This window comes from Schistocerca americana, chromosome 3 (genome assembly GCF_021461395.2).
Source record: "Schistocerca americana isolate TAMUIC-IGC-003095 chromosome 3, iqSchAmer2.1, whole genome shotgun sequence".
NCBI lineage: Eukaryota > Metazoa > Arthropoda > Insecta > Orthoptera > Acrididae > Schistocerca > Schistocerca americana.
Window position 1 is genome coordinate 406972582 of NC_060121.1, and position 26741 is coordinate 406999322.

General features: G+C 41.5%; 1 protein-coding gene across 1 annotated transcript in view; it reads right to left on the reverse strand.

Moving 5' to 3' along the window:
* Nucleotides 1-26741, reverse strand: part of LOC124605222 (cyclic GMP-AMP synthase-like) — a 207608-nt gene that overhangs the window by 73428 nt on the left and 107439 nt on the right. Inside the window, exons 7-8 of the mRNA XM_047136771.1 lie at nucleotides 13811-13933; nucleotides 9090-9209 (exon numbers count right to left, since the gene is read on the reverse strand). Coding sequence (XP_046992727.1) covers nucleotides 9090-9209; nucleotides 13811-13933 — 243 coding nt within the window. The remainder of the gene's footprint in view (nucleotides 1-9089; nucleotides 9210-13810; nucleotides 13934-26741) is intronic.

Below are 26741 nucleotides of genomic sequence, written 5' to 3' on the forward strand. Positions count from 1 at the left end.
TTGTTTTCTTTATATGTCAACGATATTTCGTCGGTTCTGTCCTCCTGTAAATATCATTTCTATGCCGACGACCTCCAGCTCTACCTAAGCGTCAGACCTGAAGATGTAAACACTGCAATCGCTCAGATGAATGATGATCTGTCTTCAGTAGTGAGATGGGCGAAAAACCTGGGGCTTAAACTAAATGCAAAAAAGACGCAAGTAATCTTAATAGCCCATCAGAAATTAATAAGTTCAGATTTCCGCGAACGGCTACCTCCTATTCTGCTCGACGGTACTCCAATACCATATCAGAAAACAGTGAAGAACTTGGGTGTAACTTTGGATGAGCATCTCAACTGGGCGGAGAATACAGTCGCAGTGTGCCGAAAGACGTCTGCTTGTCTCTATGCTCTCAAAAAGTTTCGGAACATATTTCCACAGGACTTGAAACGCCAGCTCGTGCAAGCACTCGTTCTACCGAACCTCCACTATTGTGATGTGATTCAACAAGGCATGAGTAGTGAAAACAAAAGACGGCTAGAGCTAACCATGAATGCCTGTGTGCGTTACACCTGCAACATTCGCCGATATGATCATGTTAGTGCTTCATACTCCGAGCTAGGGTGGCTGCGGCCGGACAAATTGCGTGACTACCACACTCTATGTCTACTCCACCGACTCCTCATCGCGCAAGCACCCCAGTACCTTGCTTCAGAGATTAAAAACCTGTCATGTCATCATAATCGAAACACGAGGTCACTCTTATTTGGTATCCTAACTGTGCCCACTCACAAAACAAAAACTTTTGCAAACTCCTTCTCAGTTGCCGCTGTCCGCCTATGGAACAAACTGCCCCTTACCTTGCGCAAAATTCGATCTCCTGCTGCTTTTAAGAAGAAGTTGAAGCATTTCCTACTATCATCCTCACAAAGTTCTCCACAAAATTAATGTACAAGGACAATCCCCTCATCTGTCAAATAGCAAAGCTAGCGTCTCCTATCTTGCTCCTGAGATGCCTTCCTCTTCATCTTTCTCTATTAGCCACGAAATCTTCTTTTCCTTTATATTTCCTTAATTATGTTTCATCATGTCTCTATTCTTCTCCTCCCTTCACCATGAGTCTCCCTCATACTCCGTGCTGCCGGCACTCCTATCTAAAATCTGTCTCTTCAATAATGTCTAATTATAACAGTACTTGTGACCTAAGAATATAAACTCTATATGTATGTATTTTTCCAGGTGTACCTTTCAAATTGTTTATTTCACTTTTTGTACTAGATGTAGTTTAACATGCCTACTAAAACATATGAATGTAAAATAAGTAGAATGCCTGGTTAGATGTAAGAGAGGGCCTGATGGCCCTAATCTTGCCAGGTTAAACAAATCAATAAATAAATAAAATAAATAATGGCATCAAAATTGAGGCCAACATAGAGAAGCCAGAAATACTAAGCATCTTTTTTCAAAACTCTTTCACCGAGGAAAATATCTCTGTAGTTCCTCCTTTGAATCACTGCACAAATGTCAAAACATATGACCATGGGCTAGAAAAACAACTGAAATCACTCCACAGAGGAAAAGCCACTAGAATAGGATACAATACGTTTCTACATAGAGAATGCAAAAGAAGGCTCCTCTTCTACCAGCAGTGCACTAGAAGCTGCTGGAGGATTGATACACATTACTCATGATAGAAAAAGTGCACAGGTCGTTTTTATTTAAAAGAAGAGTCATCGAACAGACACGCTGCTTTTACTCTGTTTAAGAATATTTTAAATTTATGAAGTGTGCTATATAAATACTTAATGCATAAAGTATTTTATTGTAACCTTAAATAACTTTGCCTAGAAACTGTACTTAAAAGGATGCTTTTTTAGGCAACCAGAACAATAAATACAATACAAAAACACAATACTGTTGCCCTATATCTCTGATGTCACTCTGTTATAGAATTTTGGAACCTGTATTATGCTCTCATATTATGGCATGTATGGGGACTGAAAATCTCCTCTGTAGGAATGGGTTCCAGAAGCAACAATCATGTGAAACCTAGCTCACTTGTTTTTTTCATGAAATCCAGGCAGTAGTATACACCAGGATCCAGGCTGATACCGAGTTCCTTGACTTCCGGAAGGCATTAAATACTGTCCCACACTGCCACCTAATGAACACAATAAGAGCACACTTATATCAGATCAGATGTGTGACTGGATTCAAGAGTTTCTAGCAAACAGGGCATAGCATGTCATTCCCAATGGATAGAGGTCTTCTGACATCAAAGTAACTTTCGGCATATCCCAAATGAATATTGTTAGACTTTTAACAATGTACATAAATTACCTATTGGATAACAAAAGAAGTTCCACGAGCCTTTTTGTGGATTATGCTGTTGTATAAACAGAAGGCTCAAACCAGAAAATTGTGGCAAAATTCAGGAACTCCAGCATTGGATTTGCGCTTGGTGCAGGGACTGGTAATTGACCCTCAACATAAACAAATGTAATGCATTGCACAAAAATAGGCAGAAAGATCCATTACTGTTAACATTAAACAATTATAGAACAATCACTGGGAGCAGTCATGAACCCATTTCACATCTGGGATGACTCTCCTTGTGACACACACAGAGTGAATGCTGGATTACTCAATGGCAGCCAAGCTGTTAAGTGGCTCAAGATATGCCTTATATTGGAGTTCTGAACCAGCAATAATCTTACCTCTGTGTATACCCATAACTTTATGGTCAAGAAATAATTTCCTAAACAGATCAGATAGTTATTTTAACTAACTCCCCAAAAAGTCTTCTGCCAATGCTTCAGTCATCTTCCAAACCTCAAACTTGACCTTAGGTGAAGGGTCACATTGAATGTGGGCAGTATTTGGGCAGACCACAGCACTGAACCAATCAGAGGATGCTTGAGATGCACCACACAGTACCACCACTGAAAGCCTTAAGCTACATGGTTCCACTGCCAGCATGACCTGAAGCTGTGAGCAGAGAGAAACCAACTCAACTTGAGTCTGAATACACCATTCTCACAAGGATCCCCTTGGGCATGAGATAATAAGCTCAATATTTAATAAGGTTCAATTGAAAGTGCTGTGTTAACAATTATGACAGGAAAAATATTAGCTGCTAATGACTCACCATGTGCATTACGAAGGTGACAGAAAATGAGTCTCTGGAAGGAGCAAAGATCAACCTTCTATGGAACATATGTATTACACTTCACAAAATGGACATTGTCGACATTAAAAAAATGTTCAAAACAAATAATTAACTTGTACCATGAACCATGTATGAAAAATGACATGCCATTGTGATCCCAAACGTTCGCACCATCAAGACTGAAGGTGAACTCCTTGGGAGTTACAAATTGTGTGGGACATTCAGCCAGATATCCACTCTTACAGAATGTATATAGGATCATATTGGTATAAGGTGGTGATGAGAACTGATGGAATGTGATGGCACAATGCGAAACAGTTTGTCGTAGAGCTTTACGTGAAACTGGCTATCGTTTAAGGCATAATTGCAGATAGTGTGATAATATGTTTTATAGGCATGGAAAAAACCAATGTCCACAGATTCAATTTGTCCAGTGGTTCCAGGTGGTATGAACTGCAATGTCACACACTTTTCAGGACGGATAGTTTGCTCTAAAGGAGTATAATGTTTATTCACATACCAGGAATCAAGCAAGTTACTGTGACCAGCTATTGGGCAAAAGCAGTGCCCGTACCATAGTTGTGGTTCTCTTACACCCATTTTCCAACTCTTGCTTGCTGTGACGTAAATATTCCCTCCTGCCCTTGCATGATCATGCACATGAGAAAGAACGGGAGGGGGCAGAGCACGTCCAACTCCTCACAGCACAATAAATAACCTTCCAGTCAATTTAGCTTACAGGTTAACAGTCAGCATAATTGTATACAAATATGTTAAGGCATTGATGGTAACTCATTTAATACAACTCTCTTAGTACATCTAATTTCCAGGATTCCTATCTTATGTATTCCCTATTCATATTCCAATTTGTCAGGGATGAAAACAAGTTTCTTGCTGAATGATGGGGTAAGTTTGTTTATCTCATCTACAAATTTTTAGGCAAATTCTGCAGTTTGCCGTGGATCACCAAGTTGACACTTTGTTTTGAAGTTATCTTACATCTTCGAATTCTCTAGTACTGTTTGAAGTAATGCAACCATCCACTGCTTCTCCTGAAATCACTTTAATCTATGTTGTGTGCTATTTGATGTGCATAATGCAGTAGGTCACTATCATGCACATACTATAAACTGTATCAAGCATTCTTGAAATGGGCAAACACTAGTTTTTGTAAAAAGTGCACCTTACCCTCCCTTGAATATCCATAGTTTTTCTTATGCAGTATAAGGTTGTAATAACACATTCCACATCATTACAAAGTGTTGTATTCATGATCTATGGAACAAGTACTAATCTAATCTAATCTAATTCCTATGGACTTACCTAAAATTTGTTCATAACTGTTTTATTACTATGCTGTGTATGATCTTCCATGTACGTAATTATATTTAGTACCCACTCTATAGAAGACAATTTTTCTTCACTATGTTTCATTGGAAACAGGATCTGTCACCATGGACGATGAACTACATGACTCGACACCTGTTGCACTTTCACTTGTAAAGTATGTATACTCATCATTGTATTCCTCATATACACTGACCACACAATTGAGCGAATATCACACAACATATTCCACTGACTCATTTTGCGAAAATGCTAATATTTCATCTGCCACTTTTTGCTCACTCTGCAAAACTCCTTGGATTCCTTTCTGATGAAATGTCAACTTTGGCAACTGTTGCTGTAAATATAATGCAATGTTTGCTTTGTTTATCTTTGCAACTGCTCTGCTTTGTATCAGCACCACTAGAACTGTAGTACTGTTGTGACTTGCTTGTCGACTCAGCTAGGCTATGTAGCCTCATCCTGTGCTCACCATTGGATCTACATCTACATCTACATTTATACTCCACAAGCCACCCAACGGTGTGTGGCGGAGGGCACTTTACGTGCCACTGTCATTACCTCCCTTTCCTGTTCCAGTCGCGTATGGTTCGCAGGAAGAACGAGTGCTGGAAAGCCTCCATGCGCACTCGAATCTCTCTAATTTTACATTCGTGATCTCCTCGGGAGGTATAAGTAGGGGGAAGCAATATATTCGATACCTCATCCAGAAACGAACCCTCTCGAAACCTGGACAGCAAGTTACACCGCGATCAGAGCGCCTCTCTTGCAGAGTCTACCACTTGGGTTTGCTAAACATCTCTGTAATGCTATCACGAACCCTGTGACGAAACGCGCCACTCTTCTTTGGATCTTCTCTATCTCCTCTGTCAACCCAACTTGGTACGGATCCCACACTGATGAGCAACACTCAAGTATAGGCCGAACGAGTGTTTTGTAAGCCACCTCCTTTGTTGATGGACTACATTCTCTAAGGACTCTCCCAATGAATCTCAACCTGGCACCTGCCTTACCAACATTTATTATCATTCCACTTCAAATCGTTCCGTACATATACTCCCAGATATTTTACAGAAGTAACTGCTACCAGTGTTTGTTCTGCTATCATAATAATCATACAATAAAGGATCCTTCTTTCTATGTATTCGCAATACATTACATTTGTCTATGTTAAGGGTCAGTTGCCACTCCCTGCACCAAGTACCTATCCGCTGCAGATCTTCCTGCATTTCGCTGCAACTTTCTAATGCTGCAACTTCCCTGTATACTACAGCATCATCCGCGACAAGCCGCATGGAACTTCCGACACTATCTACTAGGTCATTTATACATATTGTGAAAAGCAATGGTCCCATAACACTACCCTGTGGCATGCCAGAGGTTACTTTAATGTCTGTAGACGTCTCTCCATTGAGAACATCATGCTGTGTTCTGTTTGCTAAACACTCTTCAATACAGCCACACAGCTGGTCTGATATGCCGTAGGCTCTTACTTTGTTTATCAGGCGACAGTGTGGAACTGTATCAAACGCCTTCTCGAAGTCAAGGAAAATGGCATCTACCTGGGAGCCTGTATCTAATATTTTCTGGGTCTCATGAACAAATAAAGCGAGTTGGGTCTCACACGATCGCTGTTTCCAGAATCCATGTTGATTCCAACAGAGTAGATTCTGGGTTTTCAGAAATGATATGATACGCGAACAAAAAACATGCTCTAAAATTCTACAACAGATCGATGTCAGAGATATAGGCCTATAGTTTTGCGCATCTGCTCGACGACCCTTCTTGAAAACTGGGGCTACCTGTGCTCCTTTCCAATCATTTGGAACCTTCTGTTCCTCTAGAGATTTGCAGTCCACAGCTGTTAGAAGGGAGCAAGTTCTTTTGCGTACTCTATGTAGAATTGAATTGGTATCCCATCAGGTCCTGTGGACTTTCCTCTGTTGAGTGATTTCAGTTGCTTTTCTATTCCTTGGACACTTATTATGATGTCAGCTGTTTTCTCGTTCATGCAAGGATTTAGAGAAGGAACTGCAGCACGATCTTCCTCTGTGAAACAGCTTTGGAAAAAGGTATTTAGTATTTCAGCTTTACGCGTGTCATCCTGTTTCAATGCCATCATCATCCCAGAGTGTCTGGATATGCCGTTTTGATCCACTTACTGATTTAACGTAAGACCAGAACTTCCTAGGAGTTTCTGTCAAGTCGGTACATAGAATTTTACTTTCAAATTCAATGAAGGCTTCACGCATAGCCATCCTTATGCTAACTTTGACATCGTTTAGCTTCTGTTTCTCTGAGAGGTTTTGGCTGTGTTTAAACTTGCAGTGAAGCTCTCTTTGCTTTCGCAGTAGTTTCCTAACTTTGTTGTTGAACCACGGTGGGTTTTTCCCATTCCTCACAGTTTTACTCAGCATGTACCTGTCTAAAATGCATTTTACGATTGCCTTGAACTTTTTTCGTAAACACTCAACATTGTCAGTGTTGGAACAGAAATTTTCGTTTTGATATGTTAGGTAGTCTGAAATCTGCCTCCTATTACTCTTGCTAAACAGATAAACCTTCCTCCCTTTTTTTATATTCCTTTTTACTTCCATATTCAGGGATGCTGCAATGGCCTTATGATCACTGATTCCCTGTTCTGCGCGAAAAGTTCGGGCTGCTGAGTCGGGAGGTCGGTAAAAGGAGCCAATTATTAACCTAGCTCGGTTGTTGAGTGTAACCTCCACATATAATAATTCACAGGAATTATTCACTTCTACTTCACAACAGGATAAACTACTACTAACAGCGACAAACACGCCACCACCGGTTGCATGCAATCTATCCTTTCTAAACACCGTCTGCACCTTTGTAAAAATTTTGGCAGAATTTATCTCTGGCTTCAGCCAGCTTTCCGTACCTATAACGATTTCAGCTTCGGTGCTTTCTATCAGCACTTGAAGTTCCGGTACTTTACCAATGCAGCTTCGACAGTTTACAATTACAATACCGATTGCTGCTTTGTCTCCGCATGTCCTGACTTTACCCCGCACCCTTTGAGGCTGTTGCCCTTTCTGTGCTTGCCTGAGGCCATCTAACCTAAAAATAACCAGTCCACTCCACACAACCCCTGCTCCCCGTGTAGCCGACTGCTGGGTGTAGTGGACTCCTGACCTATCCAGCGGAACCCGAAACCCCACAACCCTATGGCGCAAGTCGAGGAATCTGCAGGCCACACGGTCGCAGAACTGTCTCAGCCTGTGATTCAGACCCTCCACTCGGCTCTGTACCAAAGGTCCGCAGTCAGTCCTGTCGATGATGCTGCAGATGGTGAGCTCTGCTTTCATCCCGCTAGTGAGACTGGCAGTCTTCACCAAATCAGATAGCCATCAGAAGCCAGAGAGGATTTCCTCCGATCCATAGCGACACACATCATTGGTGCCGACATGAGTGACCACCTGCAGATGGATGCACCCAGGACCCTTTCCACATCTGGAATGACACTCCCCCCGGTATGCACAAAGAGTGCACATTGGTTTTCTTCCCCTGCCTTGCAGCCATATCCCTAAGGGGCCCCATTACACGCCTGATGTTGGAGCTCCCAACTACCAGTAAGCCCACCCTCTGCGACCGCCCGGATCTTGCAGACTGAGGGGCAACCTCTGGAACAGGACAAGCAGCCATGTCTGGCCGAAGATCAGTATCAGCCGGAGACAGAGCCTGAAACCTGTTCGTCAGACGAACTGGAGAGGCCTTCCGTTCAGCCCTCCGGAATGTCTTTTGCCCCCTGCCACACCTCGAGATGACCTCCCACTCTACCATGGGTGAGGGGTCTGCCTCAATGTGGGCAGTATCCCGGTTAACCACAGCCGTAGCCCGATCGGGGAATGAGTAGGATGAGCTGGCCGTCCCCGACAAACCCATGTCTGGACCCCCACAGGCAACAGCCTCAAGCTGTGTGACGGAAGCAAACATTGCCTGAAGCTGGGAGCGAAGGGATGGCAACTCAGCCCCCATCCGAACACAGCAGTCGCAGTCCCTATCCATGCTAAATACTGTTTTGCAAAGAACGTCTGAACTGATCTACAGAGAGCACAAACAATTCAACACAAAATTTAAACAGTTATTAAAATAAAAGGTTGCCTAGTAAATGCAGTAATGCTGCTACTTGCGCACTGCTGACACACTGCTCGGCGGCAGAAGGAGACAATGTGATTCTACACTATTCAGGTACTAAAATGCGATGCTACAACTTTCAAATACTACAATATGCCCAAAATTTGTGAATTAAACTATGCAAGTACCCAAAAACACGCAAAGAAATTAAGACTTAAACTATGTAACAAATAAGTGAGCTATGAGTGTAGCACTTGCTGCTCAAGTCCCACACCCCATTGCATGGTAGACAATATATGGAGCGTCAAATGCTCTAAACATCATTGGCCTTTAGCAACCCCACACTCCAGCAGTTCCTTGTCAGTCTCTATCCATATTACAACTTTCCATTGGAACTTCTTATGAACTAAAGCAGCTCAGTTCATTGCTGCCACTAAACAAGTTCACATTTAAAAAAATGATTCTAAGTAATTTTTCAGGTGATAACACTTACCTCAATAAAAAGCTCACCCATACTTTTGGACCAATTATAATCAGTGTCATTTTTCCATAAAAAGAGTGTCTTTAAGTAGTAGCTTGCAATTCCTTTCCAATTTTGGACATCTCTTAGTTTCTAGAAAATGGAAAGAAAAGTCCATCAGCTTATTTCTCCATTACCAGATATGATAAATAAGTTAAACAAAAAATGAAGCACTGTATAAGAGAAAAAATGTTTTTAAAATAATCTAAAAATTGAATTATAAAATAAGATTTTGCAGTATGATAGATTATCAGTACTCCATCACTTACTTGCTGTGACTAGACAGTGAACTGTACATGACACTTTTTTTGCATTTTTTCATATATTTACCTCACAAAAAACACTAAATTTTAGTAATACCAAGATACGATTTTTTGCAAATTGCTTACAGTCATTCATCAGCAAACAGACATTTGGAAGTTAACACAGACTAAACTGAGAACACTAAACATACAAGGACTGGTTGGAGGACAAGCGAGTGAATTGGGAAAGAGACTTGCAGTAGACATCTTTCCTCTATATACTTCCAAAAACTGATTTGAAATCTTCATTTCTACTTACTGTAAGTATCCGTATTAATACAAGTGTGTGTTTCTTACTAGGATAATTGGCAAATGATGTCAGATTGTTAATAAAGAGTTACTTCTCAACTGTGTAAATGATACTTAAATGTAAGAAAGACTGAAAGTATTACATGAATCACACTCCACTCGTAGTGGTCACATTAGCACATGTAATGCTGAAAATCCAAGGTGTCCAGTTGCTGAAAATCCAAGGTGTCCAGTTGAGTTGATAACTTAAGCTACAGACAATAGTAGGCATGAGGTTGCTGAGCACATAAATGCAATGTAATGAAAATTTCAACTATCTAACATATGCAAAAACATTTGAATATGAGAAAGGTTCTGGCAAGATGACTATAGACAAACAGGCCAAAGTAAACTGTGACCACATGCCAAAGAATTTACTTATGTTCAAGGGGATTCCAACTGATTTTTGAAGTACTTTCAGTATGAGAGCAAGGGACAATCAAAGCCCTTGATTTACCTCATAAAATACTCTAAAGAAAGCCATGTTGATTATATTAGCTGGAAAGTCACAGCTAATTATTATGGTAGTCAAACTGCAGAAGTGTTCAATACCTTTCTCCTGCAGTGTGTGAAGCGAGTTGGAATTCTTTTCAGAGCTACCAAAATTTCAAAACATTACACACACTGCTGCAGAGTGAAATATTCATTCCAGATAACAGTGCTACATAGTGATTTTTTATTTGATGCATTTCAGAGTAAGCCTACATTTGCAGAGAACATTTTTTTGTCCCTTCAAGCTAAAACTGTCGAAATTCCTACTTCATCTACCTGTTCTCTACATTTTGTCTATTCTTATCCTTAAAAAAACTTATTTTGCCCCATTTTACAGATTACACAATGTGCTATTGTACTATCAGTTATGGAAGGTGTAGGAAATATCAAAACAAGCAGCAAAAACTTTTTCCATGTGATCATGTTTGCCACATAACCACTGTGAAAATCAACACAAATCATCCTCAAATATTTGAAAAAGTAGTTCAATAGGGAGAAAATGTCATAATGTGAAAGATCACTGCCAAAATGAATTTCTACTTAGGAGAACCCAAGAAATCTCAGAGGACAAGTAGAAAGTTTGTCATCCTGCCACATAGATCACAATATCAATGAAATTTGCTTTCTGTTATGTGAAAGCATGTTGCACAATAATCCATCACAAATAGCAACTTGATCTGTGGAATAGACATCTACATCTACATCTACATATTTAGTCCTCTAGCCACCAAGCAGTGTGCAGCGGAGGGCACAATTCGCGTCAACGTCAGATTTCCCCCCCTCTTTTCCACTCGCGGATCGCGTGAGGGAAAAATGACTGTCTGAACACCTCAGTACGAGCTCTTATTTCCCTTATCTTTGAATGGTACATCATTGCATGATTTGAAAGTTGGTGGTAATAATATATGCTCTACATCCTCGGTGAATGTTGGATTTCAGAATTTAGTGAGCAGCCCCTTCTGTTTAGTGCCCCATCTATCTGCAAGTGTGTCCCACTTCAAACTTTCTACGAGATTTGTAATGCTCTCGTGATAGCTAAATGTTAAAGTCATGAATCTTGCCACTCTTCTTTGGACCTTCTCAATCTCTTGAATCAGTCCCAACTGGTAAGCTTCCCGTACTTATTCAGACTTTCAGAAGCAGTCGTGTATGTTTCTTTCATGTAGTTTAAGTGGAATACTACATTTCCATAAAATTCTTTTCTTTGGACAGTCTATCATCAACGGAAATTCATTCAAAGTTTGTGAATATTTGTAATGAGACTTCAGCTCTATTCAACAATTTAAAAAATTGGCTGTTTGATGCAAACTATAACTACACACAAAATCAACATATTGTGCACTACAGGATTGAATGTAGAGGCTGAAAGCTAATGACACTGCTCCATAAAGGGTGAAGTTAAATTTATCTTCCTCCTACGTATATCTCGCGAAGAGACCACGAGGATAAAATCAGAGAGATTAGAGCCCACACAGAAGCATACTGACAATCCTTGTTTCCACGAACAATAGGAGACTGGAATAGAAGGGAAATACCGATAGAGGTACTCAGGGTACCCTCCGCCACACACTGTCAGGTGGCTTGCGGAGTATGGATGTAGATGTAGAAGAGGCTAAAGTCAGTGTTTTCTATTATGTAACAGGCGAAACAGCACTGCAAATACAATTCAAGTTTTCTGGATGAACAGTCTAATGAAGAGGTTATGGGAATACTGGATGAGCATTTTCCAGGTCATTCAGAATCTTCTCATGGAAAAATGTTGGACAAAATAAGTTGGCTAAGACAGGCATTGCATTGGAAAGAAATGCATTTTTTACATAAAAATGCAATAACCAACTATCAGAAAGAGAAGTTTTTGCCTTGCCCTCATAAGTATGTTATAAATGAGTTAATGACCCAAAAGAAGACTATATCAAGAAATAAACAGAATTATATTAATAAAACAATACTTTAGAAAATCCAGAATGGAATAATGACAATACTCTGAAAAGGATAGATTGTTATTCACCATATAGTGTAGACACTGAGTTGTGGACAGGCACAAGAGACTACTAAACAAGTAAGCTTTCGCCAAAAGGCGTTCTTCTGAAATAGAGACACACACACACACACACACACACACACACACACAGATATATCACATTCACACAAAAACAACTCTCTCTCTCTCTCTCTCTCTCTCTCTCTCTCTCTCTCTCTCTCTCACACACACACACACACACACACACACACACACAGTGTTTCTGGCTGCCGAGACCAGACTGCAAGCAACTGCGCATGGTGGCAGAAGCAATCTATGCGGTGGGGGTAAGGATGAGGCTGGTGGGAGAGGGGGAGAGATAGCAGAGCAGGTGTCAGGGATGGTAAAGTGCTGCTTGCAGGAGCATACAGGGACATCGAGGAGAGTGAGTAGGGCAGCTATGTGCTGGTGGGACGTTAGACAGGGGGGGTGGGGGGGGGGGGCGGTGGAGGGGGGGGGGGGAGGGCGTTGAAGTAGAAAGCCTATGTGTGCATTGGTGGAATAGTAGGCTTGGAGTGGGAACAGGGAAGGAGATACCTCTTCTCCATCTACAAAATTCTCCTGCTCTGCAATCCCAAATTCCTGTATCCCTTTCTCACATTGAATGAGAGCAACATGCTCAATGCCACTTCAAAAAACTCTTCAACCTGTGCATCTCCTACTCCCATCTTGGAACATGACTATCCACCACCTCTGCAATAGCCTCCAAACCTTCCCCACATCCCCTAACAGTTGACAAATCTGCCTCACAGACTTATTACATTTACCACACCATCAAAAACTTCCTCCCAACACTATGGAAAATCCATAATCTAAACACATCTGAAATACAATCATGAACCTTTTCTCCAACAATTTTAAGTCCGACAGGTGTATCAGTCCTCATAAAAATACGAGTCAAGAACTACACTCTCTTTCTTTTACTTTCCTCAGAAGAACTTATTTTGCTTCTGTTAGAGAAATAGTGGTACATCATCTCACACAGACTCACAAAGCTGTGATAAAGGAAAAGGCCGCAGAACAGCTCTGCACATTGTTAATGGAATAATGTACTGACATTTTTTGATAAGTGTTGCTCTAAGTGCAAGAGTAGGAATGCTTGAGGGTTGAAATACGTCAGATCCAATGGATGATTTCAGTATCTGCAAAACTTATTGCTATCAGTACACAACTGAACTGCAGTATACAATTAGCAGCCTTAATGGTGGTGGTGCCTTTAGAATTTTAGGAATTTTTTAAAAAACATAATTTTGAAATGACTATATTCTGATGCTTGTGTCCAAGAAAAAAATTACCACAGTAAACTTGTTTTCCACTACAGTCACTAATTTCATGTATGAAAAGATTTTGAGTAATTTCATAGCTGTAAACTATGTCCACCTTCTGACAAATTGCTATTGGAATACTTCATATCATCATTTTCTAGTCAAGTACACACTATTGTTTTATCAATGATTTGAAACACCACATCTACTGTACTGGTGAACATTGTTGCTTTTTTTTGGGTGCATTGGCATCTGGGTTTTGTCAGAAGCATTGCTGTTGCACTGCAATCTAAAGTAATGAAAACATAATTACACTAAATTACATACCTTCATTAATTTTAATACAGGTTTCAACTGATTTTTTCCAGAAAGCAAGTGTTTCTCTTGATGCCAAAATGACAATCGAAAATCCCTTTCAGATTCTTTTGATTTTGGCACTGCGTACCATCTCTGTAACAGGTATTAGACAGAGTAAAATTTAATAACAGGAGTTGTCAAGTATGTGGGAGTAACTGATGTAAATAAAAAGTGATTTTGTGAGTCTCAAAGTTTGTAGGGGGAGCTAGACCTGGGGGTTATGGGATATTTTTAATATTTTCGAAGATGATGGTGACTTGTAAGTAGCCATAAAAAAGTTTCAGTTCTGACCCTGTTAAAAACCTGTATAATACTGACTTTCAAATCATTTTCTTGAAAGAAAAACACCTGGCTACACTACATTTTTTCCTTTCCCTGAGACTGGGGGGGGGGGGGGGGGGTCACAACCTCCCTTGCCCCAGGGCACTCTTGCATGACTGTACACACGTCATGCTCTGCACAGGTCTCATTGAGTTGCTGCTCCAACTACTGTACACTGGTCCCTTCCTGCTGTTATTTTGAAACACATCAAAACCACAAAGGTCTCTGTCAAGCAGGTGAAGCCACTGTTGGTCCTAACATCACCCCTAAAAGATACCAGGCTGCTGCCACCACAAGCTTCACCATGCACAAAGGTACCTGTGCCAACATTACCTGTAGTTACAAACACCCTCCTTCAGCCAGCAGACTCACAATCACCGTGTCCAGCAGTTGCACTGACGCCATGGCCAGCAGTCCATACAAGAGTCGATCAGCCAATTAAGTTTAAAGTTCCTTACATTTACATTCCAGGTGCTCTGTACTGAGGGGGTGAGGGATAGGCTGTGTGAAAATAAGCAATCCAGCAACTAACAAGGATATGTGTTACATCTGGTGGTACAAGAGATAGCTTTGAAGTTATTCTCACTGTTGAGTTAGCAGTGTTCATTTATGAATGTGTATTCATGTTGATAGGAAAAAATGGATTCTGTACACTTCTATTCTGTGTACATTATTTTATGCGGCATATAAGCATTACCTACAAGTATATCATCGTCAAAGGTTTTCGTCCCATTGCACTCTTTTTCAAGCAATTCTAAAGGTAAGAAATGGACATTAAATGTCATTTTTCTCCCCTTTAAAAATGGATTACAAACAGTTTGGACTGAGATAAAACTTTTATTTCAGTGATTACTGGTTTCAGTCAGTATGTGACTGCCCTCAGACCTTTATACTGAAATACAAACACGGAATGGATTTAGAGAGATATCTGATAATAGTGGTAACATATAAAATACATTATACACAACAAATATTAAAAGAAGAAATTATACCCACGATGGTAGGCAGTGGTGGAGAACGGAGCGAATGACATCTGCTACAGCGAGGAACATAGCTGTTGCTTAAATATGCAGTGTTCTGTCCACTGCATACGGAATTAGATCAGTAACAGACAATAAGGCATACAGGATGTAAAACAGTAGTTACAGCAAGGCATACACAGGAAAGTTACATGAAAGCCAATAACAAATTAAGAAATAAATATGTTTCTTACTAGCACTCATGTTATTATTCTGATAAAACCTTACTGTAACAACTGTTTTATGTCCTGTATGCCTGATTTGGTATGCAGTGGGTGGAGCATTGCATATTTAGGCAATAACTACATTGCTCTCCTTAGCAATTGAATTTCACCCTGTTCATAACCACCGCCTATCAACATGGATACACTTTCTTCTTTTAATATTTTTTTTATGTATGATGAATTTTACATGTTACTACTACTACCACATAACCCTTTAAATCCATTCTGTGTTCATATTTCAGTATAAAAGTCTCAGGATCATCACATACTGACCTAAACCGGTAACCATTGTGTTTTTAATCCATTTTTAAAATACTTTTAGTCCGACCGCTGTTTCCCCACAAGAAATGTTCCCAAAAATTACATTTTTGTTTCCATTTGTCAACAATGCTGTAGCTGTTTAATGGTGACTGATTTCTGGCAGTAACTACTACAGCTACACTTAAGACATTTAAAACTGTCTGTAATATATACTTTCCAGTTGAAATTTTTATTAATACAAACATTCAAAAATTTTTTTAAATTATTTTCTTTATCGATTTTCCTTTGCAGATCATTATTCAAGGGGCAACCAACACTTACTCATTTAATCATCATGTTCCACAGATTATGTCATGAATGTCAACCTTTATGTCAAGGTACATAATAATAATAATAATAATAATAATAATAATAATAATAATCAGAGGTCAGCAACTAATTCTGTATAGTGTGCTAATTATTATCAGTCAGTAACCTACTGTAACCTGTGCTATAAACACATACAAAATTTGAAAATCAAACAATGAAGAATCCATGATGGAATAAAACAATATTATGAAAGGGAAAGTTGCCATATAGCGGAGATGCTGATTCGCAGATAGTCCCAGCAAAAAGATTCTCACAATATAAGCTTCTCGCCATCATGGCCTTCGTCTAAAATAGATCACACACACACACACACACACACACACACATACACACACATACACACAAAGGACTGCAGCCTCTGGCTGCTGAAGCCAAACTGCGAGCAACAGCAGCAATGCATGATGGCAGTAAGCAACTGCATGGGGGTAAGGAGGAGGCTGGGACGAGGAGGGGGAAAGATAGCAGGCTAGGGATGGAGACACTCAGGTGCCACTGGGGAGCATGAAAGGATGAAGTGGAGAGAGGGTAGGGCAACTAGGTGCAGTCGGGAGGTTAGGCGCAGGGCAGGGGACTTGGGGGGGGATGTTGTGGAAAAGGAGATAAGTAAAAAGACTGTGTGCATTGGTGGAACGAGAGCTGTGTAGTGCTGTAATGGAAATAATTAAGGAGCTGGATGGGTGAGAAAAATAACTAACGAAGGGTGAAGACAGGAAGGTTATTGGAACATACAATATACTGCAGGGAGAGTTCCCAGCTGCACAATTCAGAAAAGCTGGTGTTGGTGGGAAGGATCCATATGGCACAGGCTGTGAAGCAGTCACTGAAATGAAGGAAGTCATGTTGGGCAGCGTACTGGGCTATAGGGTGGTCCAATTGTTTCTTGGCCACAGTTTGTCAGTGGCCATTCATGCGGACAGACAGCTTGTTGGTTGTCATGTCCACAGAGAATGCTGCACAGTAGATGCAGCTTGGCTTGTAGATTACATGACTGGTGTCACTGGTAGCCCTGCCTTTGATAGGGTAGGTGATGTTTGTGACCGGACTGGAGTAGGTGGTGGTGGGAGGATGTATGGGACAGGTCTTGCATCTAGGTCTATTCTGTAATAGATGTGAGCCATGAGGTAAGGGATTGGGAGCTGGGTGTTGTATAGGGATGGATGGGTATATTGTGTAGGTTTGGTGGATGGCAGAATACCATTGTGGGAGGGGTGGAAAGGATAGTGGGCAAGACATTTCTCATTTCAGGGCACGATGAGAGATAGTCGAAACCCTGGCAGAGAATGTAATTCAGTTGCTCCAATCCTGGGTGGTACTGAGTTATGAGGGAAATGGTCCTCCATGGCCAGACAGTGAGACTTTGGGAGGTTGTGGGAGACTGGAAAGATAACGCACGTGAAATGTGTGTTCTGTTTTGTACAAGGTTGGGAAGATAATTACGGTCTGTGAAGGCCTCATTGAGGCCCTCAGTATTTTTTTGAGAGGGACTGCTCATCACTGCAGATGCAATGATCATGAGTGGCTAGGTTGTATGGAACAAACTTATTGGTACCAAACAGGTGGCAGCTGTCGAAGTGGAGGTATTGCATGTGGTTAGTAGGTTTGATATGGACAGAGGTACTCTTGTAGCTCAACATCTAGGAAGGCGGTTTGTTGGGTTGAGTACAACCAGGTGAAGCAAATGGCAGAGAATCTGTTGAGGTTCTGGAGGAAAGTGGATAGGGTGTCCTTACCCTTGATCCAAGTCACAAAGAGATTATCAATGAATCTGAACCAGATGAGGGGGTTTCAAGACTGTGGGTGTTTAGGAGGGAACTCTCTACATAGTCCATGAATGGTGATATGGCGCGTGCCGCTATCCTGTGATCTTGTTCAGAGCGCGCACTGTAATCGAATATAGTTCGCTGTCCTGGTGCGGGTGGCACTCCGGTGGCGATTTGCTATGACGTCACTGGCATGTGTTTGCAGTGGCCGGCGGAAAGCGAGAGGGTAGTGGGTTTTCTGGGTATTGGACGGAATGTGAAGTTCGCTCTGCCTGACCTGCTAGTGACTAGCGCTAAGGTTGTTGTGCCTCGCAATATGAGCAGAGTGGTCTGGGGTGGAGGTGACTCGCCACAGTGCTGGCCATGCGGTGGTGATTAATTGGAGTCGGCATACTTGTTCTTCCTGCCTGTCTGATGTGGAGGTCCGGTGGGGTCCTGTGATACTCTGGCCCAGAGACAACTAGTTGCTGAATTTTGGAGTCGTCTGCCAGGTTAGGGTGTGGGCTCGGTTGGCTCTTCAGGTTTTCCCTGGAAGCTCCAGCAGCAATTCTGAACTTTTCTGATGTGGGATGGTGTTGTTGGAACTTTTTGCTGTGTGTGTGGCTCGTTACGATATTTGTTGGTACTGATTTATTTGCTCAACTGGAGTCCTGCCCAGAGTTGCGTTCGTGTATGGTACATTTAGCAGTCGATGTGTTAGGTAAAGTCTGCCTAAGAAGGGCAGTTTTGTACCGTATATACATAGTGAATTACTGCTGCTTGGTATATGTGGTCTTCTGGGACCTGAACAACACAATCTCATCAATTTGGTTGTGTAACAGCATTTAGTGGTATGTTCTGTTTTTATTTTTTTTATTTTTTTACTGTGTTATTATTAACTTGGTGGAATAGTCGCATTTGGTGTCGTTAAGGCACTTCTAAGACTGTGGTTTGACTATTCATGTGCGCTTGGCTTTTATTTTTCGTTTTAAGAAGCGAGAATTGTTTGAGATTTGTGTGTGTTGGCTTCCGGCACTTATTAAGAGCGTCCGAATTAATGGTGCCGTGGTTATCATGTGCTGTCGGGATGTTATACTGTATTTTTGTATTTTATGTTGTGTTGATATTATCTGTCGTGTTTTACAGAACATAACCAAGGTGTGTAAGTGATGGGCAGTTGTGGGAGGCATGTCGGGGAGCTCTCAGCGGTTTATTTTGGGGACCATTTCTAGTGGGAAGGCTCCAAGGTGTTGAGAGCTCGCTCGTCTGTGATTGCGTTGGGAGTTGCCCTCGCCTTTTGGTTGTATCAAATTATTATTTTGTTATTATATTTAATGGTTGTGTGTTGCATTTATTTCATTTTATGGTGCCAAACGCCATTATCTTTCTCAAAGTTTTTTTATATAAATCATTTTAAATTGTAATTCCAAGTTAACTTATTATTGGATTTTGTCTTTTGGGTAAACTCTAAAAGCACTATTACAAAAGGTTCTTGATTTTATGGTGGCAAGCCACTGTTATTGTTTTTAAAGCTCACTCTTTAACCATTTGTTAAGTTTTGTAAGTTATATGAATTTGTTGTTATTTAAAAGAGATTAGTATTGGCAATTTAATAAATTGTGTACAGAGCCTGCTGTTTGGATATTATTGGGTGGAACTCCCTTGATGGTTGTCCTATAAGAATACACATTTCAAATGGGTTGGCAAAGGATGGTGCCATGCAGGTGCCCATAGCTGTACCCTGGATTTGTTTACAGGTAATGCCTTCAAAGGAGAAGTAATTGTGGGTGAGGATATAGTTGGTCATGGTGACTAGGAGGGAGGTTGTTGGTTTGGAATCTGTCTGCCATTGGGAAGGTTTGACATGTGATCACTGTGATCCACCCCCACTGCCCCAAAATCATCCATTGTTAATTTTCCAGAATTTCATATCCTCGAACCTTGCTTCACCATCATTCTGCACATCTCTCAACATGCAAACTAACCTTACACCTGTGGAAAGAACTGCAGACCACTATCTAAAAACTGAACCTGACATGATGGTCCTACCTGCAGACAAACGCTCCACTGTTGTTGTTCTGAACAGCATGGATTATCTGACAGTAGGATTCCATCAGCTATCAGATACATCCATGTACAAACCTTGCCATAGTGACCATATTCCAGAAATACAGCAAAATCTCCAGTCTCTCCTCAAATCCTTAGGCCCATCCCGGAACCTCTGCTGGGAGTCCATCTCGCTGCTCATCCCTACCACTCCACGCACTCTTACCTTCTACATGCTTCCTAATGTCCATAAAGCCAACCACCCAGGATGCCCCATTGTGGCCAGTTACTGTGCCCCCACTGAGAGAATCTCTGCTCTCTTAGACCAACACTTTCAGCCTATTACCCGGAACGCACCCTCCTATATAAAATACCAACCACATCCTCCACCAACTCTCCATGGTTCCTGTCCCTCTACCACATGGTGCCCTGCTCATCACTATTGATGCCACCTCCCTTTACACTAATGTCCTTAATACCCATGGCCTCACCACTGTTGAACACTACCTATCCCTATGCCCAATGGATTCCAAACCAACAACCTCCTTTCTAGTCACCATGACCAACTATATCCTCATCCACAATTACTTCTCTTTTGAAGGAATTACCTGTAAACAAGTCCAGGGTACGGCTATGGGCACCCGCGTGGCACCATCCTATGCCAACCCATTCATGGACCATGTAGAGGGATCCTTACTAAACGCCCACAATCCTAAACCCCTCACCTGGTTCAGATTCATCGATGACATCTTTGTGACCTGGATCGAGGGTGAGGACACCCTATCCACTTTCCTCCACCACATGCAGCCTCCACTTTGACAGCTGCCACCTGTTCAGTAGGACTGAGAGTCCTACTTTGTGTTGATGTTGGAAGGAGCCCAAAGTACTGATGGTTGATGAACCTGGCTTAGAGTGCTATACGATTGGCATGCTCTACTGTGTTTGCTCTTGTTTGAAGTCAGTGCAAGCACGGAGATTAGCCATTGAAGTAGCACTTCTGAACATTCTTGCATTCACTTTACAGGTTTACCACTGCAAAATTTTTAGCTTGTAAGGTAAGTGCACACTTACTCTTACCAAATGAAACACTGTCTTGAATAACTCACATAAATTTCACAATAATTTAACATCTACAAAAGCATGTCATAATAGAAAAGCATGTACCAAACAGGTAGGACAAAGTGACCTTAATGATATTAGATGTTAATTAGGTTTCATTGTCCATGACTAATACATCGATCACTGAGATCGCTACAGCCATACTGCCTTTCCAATCCACACCTGTTAGGGTATTCTGCCATTCACATGACTAGTACCAGTTCCATTTAACACAAATACCATGTTTACCACGGCATACAAAAGCTTAGGAAAACCCTGTGCTAGCAACATGGTTTGAGTTTGTTCCATAACATTTGCTCTGAATTACAAGTTGCTCATTCATATCTGCATTTTTGAAAACTTTTTATATGATGGGTACCACTCAGTTTCCTTAGCCATGTGATTCATCACTCCACAATCAGCAATCTTGAATCTTCACACAATTCTGCATTCATTACTTCACCAATGAAAGCCTGATCACGAAGTTTAGGTTTATTTTGTTTAGGGCACTTTTTTGTTTTTGATAAACATCTGGACACATTTCTTTAATATGACCAAATCCACCTCACCTGAGACATTTAAGCTGCCTTTTGTTTGTCAATTTTTCATATTTATTTATTAAGTTGCATCACTGCCAATAATTCTATCTGTATTTCTCATTTCTTTAACGTTAGCTTTGGCAGCCAACAGCACAGCTAATTCATCTCATTTCTCCCTCCAATAAACGCACTGATGCAGTTCCACTAGTAGTCACATTACACACAGCATTTTATACATGTGAATACTCCTGGCGAGAGGCTGCATGCTCTTCTAATTGCCAAAAGCATCCAGTCTGGCCAAAGCAATATCCATCTTAACCCACTCATTTTTTAAGATTTCTCTACGCCTTTTTTGGAGTAAATTCATCCAAACAGCAGAGCTGCAAAATGAATACAGTTACAGTTGAACCAGCTACTAACAAAACAAAATGCTACACCTCAGACAAAACCATGGATGTAAAAGAAAATGTATTTAGTTTCTACTATCATAATGTCAGAAGCCTTATTAATAAGAAGGATAGACTTCCCATATCCACACAGATTAACTGAAGGGTAGATGGACTGTGGCAGCATCACAGGAAACTGCGCATGTCAAACAGACTGATCTTGATGCATGCAAGCTAATAAGGTCTTGAGCTGTGGTGCATGCAGTACGACGTAACAGTCAGTGTCACTGGCTGCTTTGCTGTGAGTTGCCAGTTCAAACTCGACCAGCAGCAGTTATTTTGTTACTTAGTATTTACATTTCTGGAAGATTCATGAAATATCTTGGTGTAATGTTTGCATAATCTGAAATATCTGATGTTTGTATAAATAGCTGCCCTCTCCATCTGAGGGATTAGTTGTGTTCTGGCTGTGTGCTGATGTTAGAAACAAATGTATGTTCAGTGTTATACTTCACTGATGACACTGTGTTCAGATATGGGCTTTATTGTGGTTTTGGCATGGCATTGTTTGGTGGAGACATCAGGTACTTCAAAATATCTTCATTGCCGTGCCTCCAATTAGGCAATTAAAAAGCCATCGTCTACACGGACAGGAACAAGAATACAAGCAGTATATTCAGGAGACAGAACAATTTCAAAATAGCAGTAAGTCAAATGCAAACCAGGCATCCATCAGTGTTTTCTGTAGATGCTTGTCAAGACCAATTAAGTGACTGAAATGATTTGACAAAGCTGCCAAATACAAAAATGAGCTGACACAATGTGTTCAGCAAATGTGTATGATTACTTGGATGGCACAGTCCAGCAGAGGTTTGACAACAATGAAGAGAAGCTCAATAGTTGGGATAAATTCTAGGCTGAACCGAAGAAAATATTTGTCAAAAATTAGCAGCTAGTCTGCTTAGTAAAAAAACAACTAAAGACCAGCGCCCAATGGAATGGTTGGTTGGTGCTTTAGGGCACAAAACTGATAAGGTCATAAGGGCTGCTATCATAACCAAAGATAAAACAAGTACTAAATAAAAACCTTTAGCAAAAAAGGCAAAAACACAATCAAGCAACTTTAAAAGAGGAGCAGCTAAGGACAAGGACTTCCCTGGGGAAAATTTCTCAAAAAATCCATGAGATGGCAGAGGTCCCCATGGGGGTGTAGGGAGAGGGGGGTGGGGATGAAATTTGCTTTGCTATGCCACTACAACAAATAAAAAGTAAAACAAGATCAACAGATCACATGTCATCTGCTAATCTGCTAAAACATCTAACAAAGGAGACGGCAAATATAGATGTAAATGTAAACAGTTAAAAAATGGGCACCAGATCAGAAAGTGTCACACTGTCAACGGTCAACAGCAGTAAGCACAGAGTGGGGCAAGGTCACCACTTCATACATGGCAGTAACTAAAATGACAGTGTCCTATACCTAACCAGGCTAAAATGACCTCCTCATAACATGAGGGCTGAGAGGAAGTCGACCACACTATTGGGAGAGATTTAATAACCCAGAGTTTGTTCCCCTGGGGAGGAGACCATTGTGCATTCCAAACAGATACTACATGCCAACAGACAGTGACACAAAAATCATGAGAGAACATAATGACCAGCAGGCTGAGGGAGGACAGTTGCAGCCTTTGCAGCAGCATCAGCAGCCTCACTCCCCAGCAAGTCGACGTGATCAGGAACCCACAGGAACACCACGCTGGCTCCCCCTACAATATGCCAGTGGAAGCGTTCTTGGATCCGTGGTACTAAAGGATGGACCGAGTACAGCATGCGAAGGCTCCAAAGAGCACTGAGAGAATCTGGGCAGATGGCACAATTTGGAAGGCCATGTTGCTGGATGTACTGGGTGGCCTGATACAGGGTGTAGAAATCCGCAGTAAAAACTCAAGCACTGGTGAAGAAACAGATATTGAAAATGGTCACCGCCAGGTAACAAGGCACACCCAAAACCATGGTCAGTCTTTGAACCATCACTCTACATGAAGACACTGTCCCCAAGGTGTGTGCAAAGGGCGAGAAAGTCACTGCGATATACCAGGCCAGGAGTAGTATCCTTTAGGAAGCGATGAAGTCCAAAATGGAAATGTACCTTGGCACAAAGCCAGGGCAGTGAAGAGCTCACATTCAAGGGAAACATGTCAGAGAGTGTAAAGCAAAGCTATCAAAGCAGCAAGAAAGAAAGAAAAGTGGATCCTGGGAAGCAACAGAAAAGATGAGCACAGTCAACGGAATCATCAATAAAAGTGAGTGCAGGCTGGGTGATCAGCCACAGAAGACAGATGGCTCACATAATGAATGACGAGAACATCCCACCAGTAGGACAATGGTAAGTCAGCATCCTCAGCATAAAGACACTCAATGGGACTAGTATAGAAGGCACCAGCGGCTAAACATATCCCACAGTAGTAGATGGTGTTAAGACAACATGAGATAGATGGACGTGCAGATGAATATATGATACATCCATAATCCGGTTTCGAGTGGTCAAGGGACCAGTATAAAGGGAGGAGGGTGGTCCAATCCACTCCCCACACGGTACTACATAAAACACCTAGAACACTGAGGGAGCAAGTACAATGACCTGCCAGGAAAGAGATGTGTGAAGACCAACAGTGTTTCCTATCAAACATGAGTCCCAGGAATTTCATTCTGTCAACAAACAGAAGAAAAAATGAGCCAAGGTATAGAGATGGGGGAAGAAACTACTGGCACTGCCAAAAGTTCTTACAAACAGTCTTGCCAATGGAAAATTGCAAGTCATTGTTGATGCTCCACAACTAAACCATACCACTGAGTATGACAATCAAGTAGACAGATTTGTTGAGAGCTGCAATAGATTGCAAAATTATCAACAAAAAGAGAGCCTGAGATAGCTGGCAGGAAATAATCCATAGTATGGTTAATGGCTATTGCAAGTAAGACGATGCTGAGCACAGAATCCTGAGGCACTCTGTTCTCTTGAATAAAAGTCACCAACAGAGCCGAGCCCACATGTACCTGGATAAAAAGGGGCTCCACTCATCCATGATACATGACACTCACCCTCCAGCAGGTGTCATACACCCACTCCAAATTAAAAACACGGCCACAGTTTGGCACTTCCATAAAAAGTTTTTCGTAATATGAGCTGACAAGGTGACAAGATGATCAACTGCAGAGCAGTGCCTATGGAATGCACATTTTGCATTAGTGAGGAGATTCTGAGACTTGAATCACCATACCAGCCAACCAGTAATCGTATGTTCCATCACCTTGCAGACACTACTGGTGAGACAAATTGGATGGTAGCTGGAAGGAAGGTGTATGTCCCTACCAGGCTTAGATATGGAAATGACAATGGCCTCATACCAGCAACTGGGAAATGTGCCATATGTCCAAATGCAGTTAAATGTATGGAGGAGAAAGTGTAGACCCTCAGGTGATAGGTGTTGTAACATCAGAATGTGAATGCCATCTGGTCCTGGATCGGATGACCGAGACAATGCATGTTTAAGCCCTCTCATAGTAAAATCAGTATTGTAATATTCACAATTCTGGGAGGAGAAAGATGTCATCCTTGCCTCCCCCACCCTTTTCAGAGGGAAGAAGGCAGGACAGTAGTGGGTGGAACTTGAAATGTCTTCAGGATATTGACACAAGCTGTTGGAGATATCAAGAGTGTCTAAACTGCAGTTCCTGAAAGCCAATGGAGATCACCCCAAACAGTAGAAGAGGGAGTAAAACTGTTAAAAAAACTTTGAAAAGAAAGCCAAATAGCTTGTTCGCTCTTGCTGAAACTGTGGCAACATTGCATACCTAGCTGTTTATAATGGATATAGATTGCCATCGTGGGATGGCGTTTAAAAACACAAAAGGTCATCTCCGTTGTGGATTGCATCGCAGCATGCCTCTGTCCACCAGGGGAAGGGGACACATTGCAATGACGCGAGGTGAGAGGTGTGGAAAATTCTGCGGCAGTAAGGATAGCGTTTGTAAGGTATTCTACCTGATCATCAATGGAAGGGAAAGGTGTTCACTGAAAGTGGCCAGTGAGGAATAGATCTGCCAGTCAACTTTGGAAAGCTGTCAGTTGGTTTGACGCACACATGGGATAGGCATTAACAAACAAATGACACTGGGGAAATGGTCACTCAAGTGTGTATCAGAGATAACTGAACACTCAAGATGACGAGCAATCTGGGCAGTACAGATCAAAAGGTGTGGGAAAAGAAGTGCTGGAATTGGAAAGGAATGTGGGTGTACCCATGTTCAAACAAATTAAATTGAACTGATTGAAGATATCTACTAGACAAGAGCCTGAAGCCGCTGAGTAGCAGAAAGGGAGGAGGAAGTTGAGCAATAAGTTGAAAAATGTCTGTCCAGGTGACAGCAGAAGAAAAGGGTGAAGAGGCATTGCAAAGAGAGATGGTGAAACCAGGAAGGGAAAGATGGACAGTAACAGCCTGATGCTGGGTGTGCGAGGAAAGTGTGACTATTGACATCATCACGAGTGAGCAACATGACTCCCCCATGAGCTGGAGTCTCCACCTTAAGGGGGAGGTCAACATGGACTGAAGTGAAGTAAGGGAGGTGAAAGTGATCGTGAGGGTGTAATTTTGTTTCCTGGAGGCGGAAAAAAAAACTGGACACTATGATTGCAAGAGGAGCTATAATTCAACTCGATTCAAGCTGATGCCACAAATGTACCATTGGAGAATGACCATACCCAATGACAAACAGGAGATGGGTCAAATAAGGGGGCAGTCAATGTGGTGGCTGCCAAGTGCCAAATTTCAAACATGCACAATGACGAGTTTCAGAGGCTGGAGGTTTCTGGACCATTAGTATGATACAGGTGTC